Raw genomic sequence first — 16,553 nt, 5'->3', positions numbered from 1 at the left:
TAAGTACACAAAGAAATCACAGCACAGTGTGATAAATACAGTAATCCAAGTGTGCACCTGGTACCTGATAGCATAGGAGAGTGTAACTTGTAAGAGTACTGAGATGGGGAAGAAAAACTGTTCACTTAAGAATCTGCAACTCCCTAAGTTAGAACTTTTCCTTCTCCCCTTTTTGCAGGCAGCCATCATTTTCTTCTCTCCTATCTAGAAATGTTCATATTACAGAAGCATAGAAAAGATAATAACCAAAGAGGGGAAGACTACAGGATGGTTAACTTTCACAGGGAAAACAAGCCTATCCTAAGCTTTTCCAGGCTTTAGATTTGTGATTAAAAAAAAAAAAAAGTTTGGGGGCACCTTGTTGGCTCAGTGGTTGAGGGTCTGCCTTCAGCTCAGGTCGTGATTTCGGGGTCTTGGGATCAAGTCCTGCATCAGGCTCCCACTGGGACCCTGCTTCCCTCTCTGCCTATGTCTCTGCCTCTCTCTGTGTGTGTGTCTCTCATGAATAAATAAAATATTTTTAAAAATAAAAAGTTTTTAAACAAGATATGAAGACTGTGGAGTTCTGACTTCTCTTAGGCTGTGTCCCTTACACATTATAACAATGCCATGCCCACGTTAGTGTTCCAGTTTCATTAAGAGACATTAAATTAAGGTCTGAGAGGCAGGCGGATTCCTAACTGGGCTCCTGTTCCTAATATAATTTCAAAACAGCTGCAACCCCAACCTCATATTATTTAGCCCAGATATGCTGTCTTCTGCTGGATTGTTTTTGTTTGTTCATGGATTAATTCACAGATACATTGTTAAGAAATATGTGACTGAAATGAATCCATAACACAACATGGCTCATACCCATCTCGATCACTCTCTTTTTACTGAAGTAAAAGTCACATGCTATGAAAATCATAATGTTAACCATTTTGAAATGCACAATTCCGTGACCTTCGGTACATTCACAGTGTACAACCACCACCATTATCCAACTCCAAAACATTTCCATCATCCAAAAAAGAACCCCTGTACCCATTAAGTAGTCATTTTCCATTCCTTCTCCCCTCAGAGCCTGCCAACCTCTAGGCAGCTTTGTCTCTATGGATTTGCTTGTTCTGGATGTCTCAGACAAATGGAATCACACAATACATGACTTTTTCTGTTTTGCTCCCTTCGCCGCATGATGTTTTCAAGGCTCACGTATGTGTGCTTCATTCCTTTCTGTGGATGAATAATCTGTTGAGAGGATGTACTACACGTTGTTTATCCATTCATCAGTTGATGGATATTTGGGTTCGACTTTTTGGCTATTATGAATGGTGTTGCTATGAACATTAGGGTACCAATTTTTGTTCAAACGCCTATTTGCAGGGTTTTTGTGTGTGTGTGTGGGGGGGGAATACCTAGGGGCAGGATGTTGCTGGTCATATGGAATTCTGTTTAACTTTTTGAAAAATCAATAACATTCTAAACCTGCTGCATTATTTTTTATTTCCATCAGCAACATGTAAGGTTTCCAATTTTTCTACATGCTGGCCAACATTTTTTTCCTTTAAAAATTATTATAGCCATTCTAGTGGGTGTAAATGATATTTCCTTGTCAATCTTTTTTATAGATAAGTAATTCATCATAGAAACCACTTCAGAAACAAGCAAGCAAACAAACAAACATCTTCATGTCAGGTCTTAAGTTTTCTTCTTTGGTATATAAGACTACCACTGAATGGAGAGGAGATTTTCCTAAGGTGAGCTGCGAAGTGAACATATGAGAGTCTGAACAACAGAGCTGTGCTTTACTGGCTCCCATCACCCACTCCCCCTGGAGCAACCATGATCAATGCCAAGGCATTTAAGTGATGACTGTTGAAATGTCAGCCCCCTGAAGAATAGCCAGGTGTCTTTAGTCAGTGATTGGCAAAGAGGCATCTAAACCATTATGAGGCTTGGCTTGTAAAAAAGCTCTTCTGGGGGAAAAAAAATGGCCATTTAAAAAAAAACAAACTTGATGAACATTCTTTTTTTTCCTCTCCATATGTTCAGTATTTTTTATAAGGAAGATAAAACACAACTAACCATCAATTCCACATCCCATTTTTGTAAAAGGTAAAAAGTAATTTGTTTAGATAAAGTAATGGGTTAAACAGCTTGGGCCTTATGAAATTTCAAATTCTTTCCTAGCACATTTCTCATTAATAATTCAGTGTCCATTGTACACCTTCCTAGGAGGGCCTGACATAATTTATCTTTGACTGGTATAATCAACACACTACAGACAGAAGTCATTCTTTCCCCTTCAGGAGCATTTAGGTTCAGGAACTAAAACACATATAGGCAGAAGATTGCCCATACAAAACAAGGGGCGATAGGAATTATACACCCACCCCCCCCCCCCAGGTTCTGCATCCATTCCTTCATGCTGAACTGTCTGACACAAATAGCTTCAGTGAGGAGTTGAGTTTCTGTTTCAGATTGCTCTCCTGAGTGCAACGTGTAGTGATGGGGATGCAGGGGGTGGGGGGTGGGCAGGGACCTGAGCCCCAGGGCACCATGGGCACCCCACCTGGTTGAAAGGAAGGAGGAACTAACAAGAAACTGAAGACAAAGCTCAAGCTTGAAAGAGGCCCAGCCCTAGTCTGCTGCAGGTCAGTCTTCCTGGGGGCACTTCAGAGAAAGACCTGATGGGTTTTGCAGAGGGACAGAAGGGCTGGGTGGAGTGATCCTTCCTTGGACTGGAACCAGTAGGAAGCCAAAGCGAGCCTAGACTAGGGATGGTGGGAAGTCCCAGAGGTGGTTAAAAATCACGGTGACTGAACGTCCACCCTTCTGCACAGAAACCATTCAACCCTTAAATGGAGCAAGCGAGTTTTAGGCGTGCCTACATCGATTGATTTCCGTCTCTTACAAGTTTCGGAAAGTAAACCGGAACGGGGTCACACGTCCAGGGGCCTCAGAAAAGGCTGAAACCCAGGTAAGTCGCGGAAAGCCCCGGAGGTCTTCCTGCCAGTGCCAGTTTGTGGGGCCGGTGCCAGGGCTGGTCACCCGCACCGCACGGCGGGCCGCGCGTGGGTTTCGAGAGCTGGCATCCTTGCTCTCCCGGGGCTTTACACTCTCCTCCCCCGGGGCCGCCAACTCTCCCGGGTACAAAGTACAGCAGGGACGCAGGCGGAGCCTTTCGGAGCGGCGCAGCCCTCGCTCTCCGCGGGGAACACCTGGACGGATTTCCAGTCCCGCGCCTGGCACGTTGCGGAGGGAGCCTGCGGCTCCTGCCGTGCTTCCCGCCCGCCGCGCGGCCTCCTTTCTGCGGCCCAGATTCCTCTGGGAGGCGCAGGGGGCTCTGGGCGCTACAGGCTTTATTAGGGGACTGGCAGGGGTTCCCTCGGGCCCCTAAATGCCCCCCGCCGGCGAAGAGCTGCCTGCGGTGTTGTAGCGCGGCATCTCCTAACGCGCGCGCTTGTGTCCTTCCTCCTCCTAACCCCGCTCTGGGTCAGTCGCAGCGACTCTGAGCCCGTCCGCGTGGGCGCCTGTGCGCGGGTCCAGCCCGAGGACAGGGGTCGCACCGCGCGAAGGACGTCACGGGGCCGCCGGACCGCACAGCACTTGCCCGGGCCATCTACGCGTCGGGCCGGAGGTGGAGCGCCCTGGGTAAGGGGGACCCACAGCTCCCGGGCGGCCTGGAGCGGCAGGGCGAGCGCGAGCGGGGGGTGGGCGTTAGGGCCCGGGACGGTCGCCGAGGAGTGGAGTTGGGGGGTGTCTCGGGACGGGGCAGCAACTGAGGGAAACTGAGCTGAACTCAGGACATCTGTGCCTGGGGTCTGCTTCCCCGGACAGGAGCCGGGTGGGGTGGGACGGATTCTACACCTCCGGTTCCCACCACCCTCCAAGAAGGCGTTGCCCCTGAGGGATGGGTACAGGGTACTGCAGGGGAACCCCCTCCCCAGAAGCAGCTGCCAGAGTCGATCAGAGCACAGCACTGGGAAGGAAAAGCGTGGGCAAGGGGTGGTAAACCACCTATAGGCCTCCCCCCCTCTCTCCCCCCACCCCCCCTCCCTCTCCGTAGCTGCTGACGCGCTGGCGGTGCCTATTAATCATTCACCAGCCCAGAGCCGCGCCACTTAATGGCCGTGCGGCGCGGGGCTCCAGCCCGCCGGCCGCGGCTCTCGGCGCTCGCGTGTGCCCGGGCGCCCCGCAGCCGCCAGCCGCCAGCCGCCAGCCGCCGCGCGCCAGCCGCCGCCGGGCAATGCGCCCCGCCCGCGCCCGTCCGAGCCGAGCTTCCCGCGGCCGCCGCGTGCTCCCCCAGGCCCGGCCGCAGTGAGCTCCCGGCGGGCGGGCGGGCGGGCGGGGCGCCGAGTGAGCGCGCGAGCGGCGGGGGCGCGGGGAGAGCCCCGCCGGCCCCCGTCAGCTGAAATGTTCCCCAATGGCACTGCCTCCTCCCCTTCTTCTCCTAGCCCCAGCCCGGGCAGCTGCGCGGAAGGCGGCGGCAGCAGGGGCCCCGGGGCCGGCGCCGCGGACGGCATGGAGGAGCCGGGGCGAAACGCGTCCCAGAACGGGACCTTGAGCGAGGGCCAGGGCAGCGCCATCCTCATCTCTTTCATCTACTCCGTGGTGTGCCTGGTGGGGCTGTGTGGTAACTCCATGGTCATCTACGTGATCCTGCGCTACGCCAAAATGAAGACGGCCACCAACATCTACATCCTGAACCTGGCCATCGCCGACGAGCTGCTCATGCTCAGCGTGCCATTCCTGGTCACCTCCACGTTGCTTCGCCACTGGCCCTTCGGCGCGCTGCTCTGCCGCCTGGTGCTCAGCGTGGACGCGGTCAACATGTTCACCAGCATCTACTGTCTGACTGTGCTGAGCGTGGACCGGTACGTGGCCGTGGTGCACCCCATCAAGGCAGCACGCTACCGCCGGCCCACCGTGGCCAAGGTGGTGAATCTGGGCGTGTGGGTGCTCTCGCTGCTGGTCATTTTGCCCATCGTGGTCTTCTCGCGCACGGCGGCCAACAGTGACGGCACGGTGGCCTGCAACATGCTCATGCCCGAGCCCGCCCAGCGCTGGCTAGTGGGCTTCGTGTTGTACACATTTCTCATGGGCTTCCTGCTGCCCGTCGGGGCCATCTGCCTGTGCTACGTGCTCATCATCGCCAAAATGCGCATGGTGGCTCTCAAGGCCGGCTGGCAGCAGCGCAAGCGCTCGGAGCGCAAGATCACCCTGATGGTGATGATGGTGGTGATGGTGTTTGTCATCTGCTGGATGCCCTTCTATGTGGTGCAGCTAGTCAACGTGTTTGCCGAGCAGGACGACGCCACGGTGAGCCAGCTGTCGGTCATCCTGGGCTACGCCAACAGCTGCGCCAACCCCATCCTCTACGGCTTCCTTTCGGACAACTTCAAGCGCTCTTTCCAGCGCATCCTGTGCCTCAGCTGGATGGACAACGCGGCCGAGGAGCCTGTCGACTACTACGCCACGGCCCTCAAGAGCCGCGCCTACAGCGTGGAGGACTTCCAGCCCGAGAACCTGGAGTCGGGAGGCGGTGTCTTCCGTAATGGCACCTGCACGTCTCGGATCACGACTCTCTGAGCCTTGGCCACGCGGGGGCCCTGCGCACGGGAGGAGGAAGATGAGGAGGAAGGGAGGCCGGGTGCGAGAGGTGAAAGCATCCCAGGCGCCTGGGTGTGGCGGGGGCAAAGTGGGGCCCCGGCACTGCGTGCGCGTGGGGGGGGAAGTCGCGCGACAAAGGTGGAATCGGGCACTTGGCTAACAGATTGGGAAGGCTTGCTGGCTCCTTTCTCCTCCGTCTGCTACTTTCGGTCCCTCCTCCTCTGCGCTAGCACTGCCTCGCCCCTCTATGCTCCCCACTCTGTAACTTCGATCTTTCCTTCCGCCCCGTCCTGCAGGTGCAGATCATGAACTCATGCACGTCGTCAACTCAGCCTGACTGTCAGCCCGGCCAGCCGTTATTTTTGTTTAAGCTGAGCCTCGGTTACCGCCACGGGTTGCCCGCGGGGTGAGTCCCCAGCTCGCCCTCAGCCCCGCCCCGCCGCGCCCCTCCGCCCGCCAGGCTCCCAGGTGAAGGGGAGTAGGACCCGAGAAGGAACTGGGCGGTTGGTCTTTCCTCCTGCTCTCGGGTGAGGTCGTGCCCTGCCCGGAACCCCCTCACCTCTTCCACTCCACCCGCGGCGGAGCCAGGGGCTTAGTGAAATCGGTCCCGCGCTTCGAGCCGCAGGCGTTCTGCGGTCCCCAGCCAACCCCCCCTCTTGGAGCAAAAAGGAACTGACAGCAAGCGAGCGACCCGGGAGTTTTGAGAAGGTTCCAGGGTTTGGCAGGGAAGCGAAACCACCCTCTTTTCCGCCCCGCTACCGGCGCTTTTGAGTTCAGAGCCAGCGCGGGGCACTCCCGGGTCAGCGTCCGCCGGGCAGGGCAGGGCAGGGCAGGGCAGGGCGCGCTCTCTCCGCCGCCCCCCGGGGCCTGTGCGGCCACTAGCGTTGCTCCCGCGCCGAAGCTTCAGGCGGTGCAGACGGAAGAGCAGCAGCGGACTCGGTTTCCTGCCCCGGCTTATCGCGAAGCCCAGGCACCCGGGCCAGGACCCCGGTGGCGCCTTCGGGGCCTCGGCCAATCCCGAGCGCATTGCTGCCGCCCTCGGGCTAAAGAGCGCGCGCGGCCCGCCTGGCCGCTGAAGGTTGCTGCCTTTCAAGCGGTGCCTAATAAGTTCTTTTCTTGTTTGACATATTTATTTATTTATTTGTGATGTTGGAAGATGTGTCTGTGCTTTGCTTTTCCCTATTTGCCTAGCCCAGGGCCTTTTCTTCAGGACCCTGGGGGCGGGGGTGGGGACAGGGGTGGCAGTGAGGAGGTGGGGGTCTTTCTGTGCCGAAAGACCCCTCAAAACCTCTCCTCTTTGTTGGGCCTTCTTTCCTTATCTTTTTATTTTTGCTTGTGTTCAGTGAAGTTTGGAGGTTCTTTTATACTTTTTCTTATGTAGTCTCTTGTTTGTCTTAATAATAAATAAATAAATGATAATGTGGGCTAGCCACCTCCCAGCGCAGAGTGGAATGTCCTGAATTCCTTTCAGCATTACCCTATGTACGATTTTATTTATTTATTTATTTATTTATTTTTACATATTACGCATATTTATCTTGCTCCATTGTCATAAATCCATGAAACAATGTGAGGCTGGCGGGGAGCACTTGCAGATATGAGTGTTCAAGAAAGCGCTCAAGTCTGGAGCTGAGAAATCTGATGCAGACAGATCTTAATCAGTGCTGAGAACGTCCCTCCCTGTTTATGTCCCTGCTTCTTCTGGGTTCCAGCATAGGCCATTCTAATACACAATCTAGTTAACATTGTCACTTCTTTTGAACACATTGAAAGTAATTTGTGTCTTTGTTTCAATCTTACCAATTATATTGGAAGCCTTAGCAGGGCAAGGACCAATAATTTTAGTTCTGTGTATTTCCTGTATTGCTTTAGTATGCTGGCATGTACATAGTAGGCACTAAATACATGTTTGCTGGTTGGTTGTTTAAGTAGGCCAGAGTGTATTACAACCATTGGAAATACCAAGTCTGGGGCTGTCAGGTTCTCTCACTGACATGATACACAGTGGTTGAAATCACTACGGAAAAAAAAAAATGTTTTGTGTAATATTTGCTTCAAGAACATTGTGCTTTCCTGAAAGCAGTGGCCAAGAGTAAAAATGTCACTAATGTTTTGTTTAAACTAATGAACAAATACACACTTTTGGTTCTACATCATAAAGTTTAGGTCTGTTCCTTAATGATAATATATATTATTACTCCTTTGGAAAATGGATTTTTAATGGTTAAGAACAATGAAATTTATGAATCTTAAACATTATCCTCTTAAGGGGATACAAATCTAGTGCTCTTAAACCTGTTACCATTGTAATATTAACTAAATAAACAAATGTATTATGTTGTTGCAAATTGTCTGACTTTGCCTTTTGAATTTTACTGTTTCAGGGGATTATTTAAAAACATATACATGGGCTTGGTTGCTTTGTGTCTCACTTAGGTTGTAAGAAAAAAGTTTCCAGATTACGTTTGGACATTTTACCAAGATTGGGGTTATACTTTGAATTTTTTTTTTTTAAAGAAAAGTCTGTTAGTTCAGAGGAAGAGGAAAAACAATTTTGAGTCAATATGAATAGGAAGCAGTGCAGTGGCCTGTACTCTCTATGGTTTGCTGTTGTCACCAAATTTACTAGATGGTATCTCAATCTCTCACAGATTAAATTACCCTCATTTATGACCTCAGGCTTTGTTGTGGGAGCTAAATAATTGCTGACTTACATCCTAGGGAGAGATAACAGAGAAAAAACTGGAGAGAGAGAGACACACACAGAGAAAGAGAAACAGAGACAGAGACAGGGAGAGGGAGAGATTGCCTAAAGATGTTCCAGAGAAAATGGATTAAATAAATAGAAAAATCAGATTTCATCATAAGACAGTCATATTTTATGCTTTGTTCAGTGATGGCCGTTTCTATCCCAAGAAGAATTTAAGGTCGTATTAGAGGAATTTTTTTTAACAGACTTTATTTTTTAGAGCAGTTTTGTTTTCATAGCAAAATCAGTGGAAAGTAAACATTTCCCAAGCAGGCACTAGCAGTGATTCCAGAACCAGAGTGGTGGGTGGGGAAGTTCAAAAAACTCCAAATGCCCTGTAACTCTAGGCTTTATAGTTCTATACATTATCTCAATAAGACTAAGGATAACTGGATTTGTCTTTTTAAATTATTTTTAAAAGCTGGAGCAAGATGGTAAATTGAACTCATAATTTAGATGTGCAGAGAAAACATTTTCCTGTTTTGGTTTTAACTAACCTGAACTTTATTCTAGGCCCCTTCCAACTGGCCAGCTGGGAGAAAAAAAATCAAATAAATATTCAAACATCCAATTGAGTTAATGATTTAACTCACTTTAACTTTGAAATTGAAAAAAAATCAAAATTTCATTTGAATAAGTTTAGACAGTCTCCCAGCTGGCCTCCTTGTCCTCTCTAGTTAGCCTTAAAATGACTTTGAAATGAAGATTAGGAAGAGGCTTTATGCATCCTAGTGGAGGACATTTGGGGGGGGGGGTCCTTTGGAAAGGGGCTCTCCCTGCCCTTGGGTTTCTGGGAACAGGTGTTTTCCCCCTGCAGATGATTCCTTTCTACAGTCTGTTGGAATCTGCAGCTTCTGGAGTCTATGATCCAACCTCTCAGCTTGATGAGGGCCACACTAATCTTCTGTGGGCCGTGGACCTTTCAGAGTCTTCCACAGTGTTCCTACAGTCCCTCAGAGACTAGGGGGCTACCTCCAGCCTCTGTCAAGGAGTGATCTCACCCTGCCATAGGCAGCCCCATGGTGAACCCCTTGGTTCAGTGGCTAGGGGTTCTAGGGTGGCTCTGGACTGGTGACCCTCAGGATCTCCTGTCTGTGTCTTTTGGGGTGGCTCCATCTCAGGTCTTTTCTGCCTCTGCTTACCATGGTCAACTTCACTTTTTCAAACCATTCTCCTCACATTCCCTTTCCACTAGAGTTAAAACATAGGAGAGGAGTCTTTTATTCTTAGCCTTTGATGTACTGAAGCAAAATAAAAGAATTTAGCAAATCTCTGTACAATCCCATACCCCAACTGCCTCACCTGATTTCCAAGCCTTTTTGAATTGCCTAGAAGTTGAAGATTTCCACCTTTCCTATCCTAAGGTGATGAACCTCGCCTTGGAATGAGAGACTGCAATGAAACATGATTTATGGAGGAAGTTAAAATGCATCATTTTAGACTCTGTGCACTATTATCTCTCTTACTAGTGACCCCTGTGCTCCTAGGGGAGAATTCCTCAGGCCATCTTCTCACACAATATCCCCCCAAGAGGATTATGTTGAAAATCTTTGATGCCTCATCTAATTTAACCTTGACCATTGTACAAAATGCTGTATGCATGATTTTGGCCTGAGAAGAAAGCCAAGGTATTCTACTGGAGGATACATTTTTTTTAAGAAACTATTATACAGTTCCAACTTATTGTAAATAAATATTAGAGATATCATATTTATATCAATTTAAAAAACACCTTGCTTTGTAAATCTTGCTCATCACCTCGTTCATTCCAATGTACCACAGCAGAGAGGTTAGACACTCAACTGAAATAACTGATAGATATTCACAAAATTATTACAGTGGTGTCTGCTTAAGAAAATACAGTATTGCAAAGGCTATGCTGCTATCTTGTCACACCATACACCTTGGAGCTAAGGAGAGTGTCTTCCACATATTCAGATGGAAATCTTGTTTTTCATTCAACACATTTCAATTTGCTGGCTTTAAAAGAAGGCAGAGAGGTTCAACATAGTTACATGGTTTCCCTGGAGGAAGGCAGGTACAGAGATAATGGTGTAAGTGATCATTTACTACTTTGTTAAAGATCTAGAGACAGGGTATTATAGTGAGTGTATTCATGAAAGGATTTGTAGTAGGGATGATCAGATATAGTCCAGCTTCTGATTTCAACTATAAAGGAAAGGAGTGTGTTTCTGCAATGATGACAAAGTTGAGGAGGCCTGTGAACAGAAGTAACCAGTGCAAAATAAAATATCAAAATACCTTTTTGTCAAACTGTTGGGTAGAGAAGAGCTTCATCTAAAAAGGAGCCATAATTTAAAATAGACATACTTTGGTAAAATAGACATCACTTTGATAATGAGCTTAATTATTTTCAAAACATATATTGAACTCAATCTTATTAGTCAATATTTGGAAATATTACACTCTTTCAAGACTGAGACTACCAGCATGATCTCAAAATTCTTTGGAATAATAGTGAATTAAGACTCTAAAAAAGATCTCTTTAAGCTAGTATGATTCAAGTCTTCAGTTTTGAGTGGACAAGAAGTTAAAAATATGAGAGGTGGGGAATGCTACTAGCTAAGCCCTGTGGTGGGGTTCAAATCTGCAAACCTGCCTCATTGCCTACATGCCCAGACTGGCTACAGATAAAGGCCTCAGGAGTACTCCCAGCTTTAAAAATTTAAGAAAGATTTACTATGTATCAGAGTCCACTTGGAGGAGGATGCCTTGTGGAGACACTAGAATATCATGTACAAAAATAGTTCTGACTTTCATAATAATAACACCTGTATCAAAAGACAGTACTGCATTTACATTTAAAAAAGGGAGAGAAAAAAAAAGGGGAGAGAGAAAAATCCAAGACACGATAGGCAAGCAGGAAAATATTTTACAATGACATATGTGGTTTACATGACTATTCTGGGAAAGGCTGTCTAAATATTGATGGACGATAGCACTCACTGTGTCTTTCTGTCTCTATAACCCTTGAACAATTCATTAATCTGGCTAATATTATTAGCAGTGGCAAAATGTCTATTCAAAGTCAATAATTAAATTAAACATTCTCCTTCATGTCCAATGAGCCACTGTAACTAGCAAATCAAGTAGATGTCTATATGCTTTTTTCAAAGGACTCCTGAGTCTCCCTATACGTATATAAACTCTGTGGAAACTGAACCTAAAACACACACACACACACACACACACACACACACACACCACGTACCTCAAACAAAAATGAATCTTTTAATTGGTGAAATAGAACTTTAAGACTCTGTCTGCTCCCCTACCCTTTCAAGTTCCCATCCCCTAACCCTTCTGTCCCCAGCTCAGAAGCCTTTTTTCCCTGGCTTTTCCTACTTCTCCCAATAGAGCTCTTCTCAGAAGACTTCTCAGAAGACGGTTTCCTTTGATTTGTAGTTTATATCACTGACAAAGCTTCCAGTGTTATCTTCCAGAAGCAAGGCTTTTTAATAAGGGTGTATAGTATCAGAACATCAGGCAGCAGTATCCTGAAGTCACACCTTTGTCTAAGGGAAATGTTTCTTAACAAGTGGTCCATGAGCCTTGCATCAGAATCACTCAAGAACTTTAAAAAATTTATATTCTCTTTGCTCCACTATAAAGGTTTTGATTCATTAGGTCTGGGGTGAGACTCAGTGTTTCTAAAGAACACTAAAGTTCGAAAACTAACAGTCTAAGGGTGAAGTGTATGGAGTTTGCCATCAGCAAATGTAGCTCTACTTTATTAATAGTATGATACTGAGCGAGTAAATCTTCACAATGTGTGTTTTGCTCATTTATAAAAGCAGATAATAATACCTCCTTTTTAGGGCTGTTGTAATGAGACATATGCCAAATGCCAAAGCCATCAGAACTCTTTTAAGTGTGAATGAATGAAAATCTAATTAGCTCACACAGCTGAAAATTCTTGAGGGTGGGAAGCTCTGGCTTCAGGGTATACTTGATCCATAGCTCAATAAGATCTTTTATTTTTTTTTTTCATTTTCTTTTCTTATCTCTGATTTTTGCCATGCTGACTCCATTCTCAGATAGGTCAGTCCTTTGTAAGTACAAGATAGCTGTGGAAAATTAAACACAATATATTTTCCAGGTTCAAATTTCAAAAGAAAGAGTAAAAATGATTCTCTCTAATTGGACTGTTTGAGATAGTTCATCTGTTGGGAGGCACCACTCCACATCTCTCATCCTCCATATATCCTACTGGGTCTGCCAAGAATAAAGGCCCTGACTGCTTTTTTCCTGGATTATTTATCAAGGTTCTGTTTGTAGCAAGAATATTGAGCAATCAGGTAGCATCTCTTTTAAGAACAAGGAAGCCTTGATTACTGCCTGCTAGGAAGCCGTGTTTCCCCCAAGGGCAGTGACACAAACCCACAATATCCAGATAGACTCATGCTGCATCAACTCCATGAGAATCAGAAGCAAAAGGAACTCATGCAAATCATGTTGCTTACTGGCTGCACCACAAGTAATAAAAGCCTTTGTCTCTAACCCAGAAATCTTGTGTCTTCTGCCAGCATCTATGAAACAACAAGAGACTCACTTATTAACTTGTAAGTTAAGTAAAATCAAATTTCAGACACTGATAGTATCTACCACTGAACCCATTAGCAAGTTCTGGAGAATAGTTTTGCCTAGACCTGAGCTCTATACCCAATCCTTGGAGTTGGGAAAGTCAACTCTGCCCAGAGTTGGGATGGGATAGCAGGGTGGAGCCCAAAAAAGAAAAGTGAGATACAATTACCCAAAGTAGATAATGAAAGGTAGGTTATGTGGCAAAAATAAAATTAAATAAGAACCATCTACAACTGCCCAACACAGATCCAGGAACCAGACAGACCGATAGATTGATACAGTTAACTCAATAAGTGACAGATTCTATTATCATTATTAACCATTATTGGTATATCTACAAGAGAAAGAGAAAGTGATTCATGTTTTAAAATGCTTCTACTTCTTGTCATATCATTAAGTGGATGGTGTTAAATATATAAAACTTTGCTTCATTTCTTTAAATGTAAGCACATATGAAACTTGAGCAAAATATATTTTTATTCATATATTTTTCTATGATAAAGAATATGGTAATATTATTTATTTGGGAAACTCCAAAACATCTCACAGATATTGCTGATAGTTTCCAAATGACTTCAAGAGAATTAATCACTTTGTGCATCAGATTCTACATCTTTAAAATGAGAATAATTAGATTAATAATAGTTTATTACATTCCTATAAGATAAATGGCATCATTCACACATATTTTAAATAAGGTTATAAGGGTATTTTAATGTTATACACAGCATACAGTTTGATATATTGAAAATGGCATTGAGATTAGAAGTATAAATGAATAAAGCATGAAGTGAAATACAAAGATTTGGTTGAACCAACTCTGAAGCTACATTTTAGCATCAGCAGTGGGGAAAAGTTTATTTAAACACAGTTTTAAGTAATAGAAGTAAGACAGCCCAACACAGTCAAGATAGGTACCAATGATTAGTAAAATAATATCCAAACAAATTTCCTTCTGTTTTAGTGTGGCTCACAAATATATTTGTGCCACATATTTAGGGCCTGAGATACCATTGTGAAGATAACCAACTCCCATGAATTAGAATGACAGCTTCAGTTCCCCTCAGGTTTCATAGCAGTTATATAAAACTGTCAGTAACCAAGGTTTAAAATATAGCAGTAGGGCAGGCAGAGGAAGGAAAGAGAAGTAACATTTATTCTGTACCTACTTTGTAAGTGATACATTTGCTAGGTGCTTTTATGTCACTCATTTGGTCTTCCTCAAGATTCCTATAAACTAGAAATCTCTATTTTTCCTACAAACAAGGGGGGGAGCGGGGAGAGGGAGTGGGGGAAGGGGAGGGGGAGAGAGAGAGAGAGAGAGAGATAGAGAGAGAGAGAGAGAGAGATCGAGAACTGCCCAGTATGGTAAAGCAGGTGGTTGGAAGAACCAGGACTAAAAGTCAAACTTTCTGACTCCAAGAACAATGATCCTTCTACCATATCAGTTAAAGTTCTTTTAAATGTCACACAGAGTCCATTCCATAAACTCATAGAAATGGGAAAAGTCTGACTATTGCCTCAAGTTTTACAAATCACAGTGACCAAATCCAAAATGTCAAAATGTACTGCTCTGCTAATGGTCTGTACCTAAAGAAGAATAACCAAATAAATTATTGGCAAATACTAAAGGAGCTAAATTACTTAGAACACAGAGATGATACAATTGCCTACAAAAAACACCAGTTTCATCTCTAAGCCAAATGTACCCATGTCAAGAACTCCACTGAGTACATCTGAGGCCTCCCCGTACACGCTCTTCCTCTAAAGAGGGAGACCTGGTAACTCTAAAGAGGGAGACCTGGTAAGACAATGATTAACTAGGTGGGGTCAGGAGTCAGAATGCATGGTTAAGAATCCTGGCTTTCAAAGCCACTAACTAGTGGCAATGGACCAGTTTTCCACCTAGGCCTGATACTTTGTGTTTTGTTTTGTTTTTTAGGGAGAGAGAGAGCAGGTGCACACTCAAGTGCAAGCCAGAAGTGGGGAGGGGCAGAGGGAAAGGGAAAGAGAATCTTAAGCAGGCTCCTGCTCAGCATGAGCTGACACAGGGCTCCATCTCAAGATCTACCCAGATCATGACCTAGGAGGAAATTAAGAGTGGGAGACTTAACGGACTGAGCCACCCAGGTGCCCCTATGCCTCAAACTTCTTAACTGAAAAATGAGAATTAAAATACTTTCTTTTCCATAATGTTAGCAGAGTGACACATAAGTTCTTTTCGCTTTTTTTTACACACTTTAATAATCCTTTTTGTTAACATAACTATCAGAGATAGCAATAGTTCAAGAACACTAAAAGCAGAGTTTACTTTTCACTTTTGAAAATAGAGTAAAGGGACCCCTGGGTGGTGCAGCAGTTTAGCGCCTGCCTTTGGCCCAGGGCGCGATCCTGGAGACCCGGGATCGAATCCCACGTCGGGCTCCCGGTGCATGGAGCCTGCTTCTCCCTCTGCCTATGTCTCTGCCCCTCTCTCTCTCTGTCTCTGTGTGACTATCATAAATAAATAAAAAAAAAAGATTTGAAAATAGAGTAAATATGTTCCAATAATTACTAATTAAATAATTAAGAAATATTAAAATAATATTAGATACTACACCTTTAGTGGCCATTAGAATAGGACAAAACTGGAGTTTAAAAAAGCAAAAGTCTAAATGAGTAATATTAATTCAGTTCCATAAACTATTGTAATTAACTTTTAGGGCATTAGAAACAAGTTGGGTTCTTTCCTCTCTACTTAAACTAGTAAGGTGTTATGCTATAACAATAGTATAAAGTAATCAAAACACATTAAACTAATTTTTTTAATCTGGCATTCTTCCTAATTAACAGGTCATATCATTTATCAGGATACCAATTAAATAGAATCCACTGAATTATTCAAGTGAATGGATTCTAGTTAAGAAAAGATGAGAAACTAATATATATATATATATATATATATATATATATATATATATATATATATATATTGAAAGCTGGTATTACAAAATTATAAAACAACTTATTTTCTTATAATTTTTTATGTTATCTCATTGAATCTATGAGCAACAGGAGTAGTGTGCAAAATAAAGAGGTAAATATGCAACGCACAACTTCAAACAGCTGTGGACACTTTAAAGCTGGGGTCTGCCAAGTATTTCTTCGAAATGAGTGCTATCTCACCTGCAGCTGCATCTCTCTTCTCATTTGTAAACCAAGGACGGATCTATAAGAATAAAATTGAAGACTGCACTGATTCTTCTGAGAGTTAGTCCTTTTCCTATGGCAATATCTTCCCCAAAGTAAGAATCTGAAGAATCATTACGACCAATGCCTGTTACCTCCCATTTTTTAAATGGAATAAAACTGACTCTACTCTAAATTGAGTATATTATTCAAATTTTCCTATCATTTTCCCAACAAAGGCACAGAGGAGATGAAGGGGAAGCATTTGGCAAGCCAAGTGATAGGTCTTTGCAAAGATGATGAGCAGCATGAACAGGATGGAAGGTCAACTGGAATTTGCTTGGGCAAAACTCAGTTTATGCTCTCTCTTCCTAGAGCACAGAGGGCAGGAATGCCCAGTTGTTTTCCACTAGTCTATAAATTCCCTTAGGGTTAT

The 16,553-nt window shown here is 45.0% G+C and overlaps 1 protein-coding gene across 2 annotated transcripts; it reads left to right on the top strand.

Annotated features, from left to right (window-relative positions):
- Window positions 1-3,518: 3,518 nt before the first annotated feature.
- Window positions 3,519-6,027, top strand: SSTR1 (somatostatin receptor 1). 2 transcript variants are annotated; one of them, XM_055309021.1, is made up of 2 exons: window positions 3,519-3,636; window positions 4,440-5,574. In XM_055309021.1, exon 2 carries the CDS (start codon window positions 4,507-4,509, stop codon window positions 5,572-5,574), a length of 1,068 nt encoding a protein of 355 aa, XP_055164996.1. In that variant the 5' UTR covers window positions 3,519-3,636; window positions 4,440-4,506. The 2 variants fall into 2 exon arrangements, with proteins under 2 accessions (XP_055164996.1, XP_055164995.1); XM_055309020.1 differs by lacking the exon at window positions 3,519-3,636 and adding an exon at window positions 5,892-6,027 and having other exon boundaries at window positions 4,399-5,644.
- Window positions 6,028-16,553: the final 10,526 nt, after the last annotated feature.

Source organism: Nyctereutes procyonoides, unplaced genomic scaffold (genome assembly GCF_905146905.1).
Source record: "Nyctereutes procyonoides isolate TBG_1078 unplaced genomic scaffold, NYPRO_anot_genome, whole genome shotgun sequence".
NCBI classification, from domain to species: Eukaryota; Metazoa; Chordata; class Mammalia; order Carnivora; family Canidae; genus Nyctereutes; species Nyctereutes procyonoides.
Note: the sequence above shows the minus strand (reverse complement) of the source record. Positions and strands in the feature narration are given on the sequence as shown.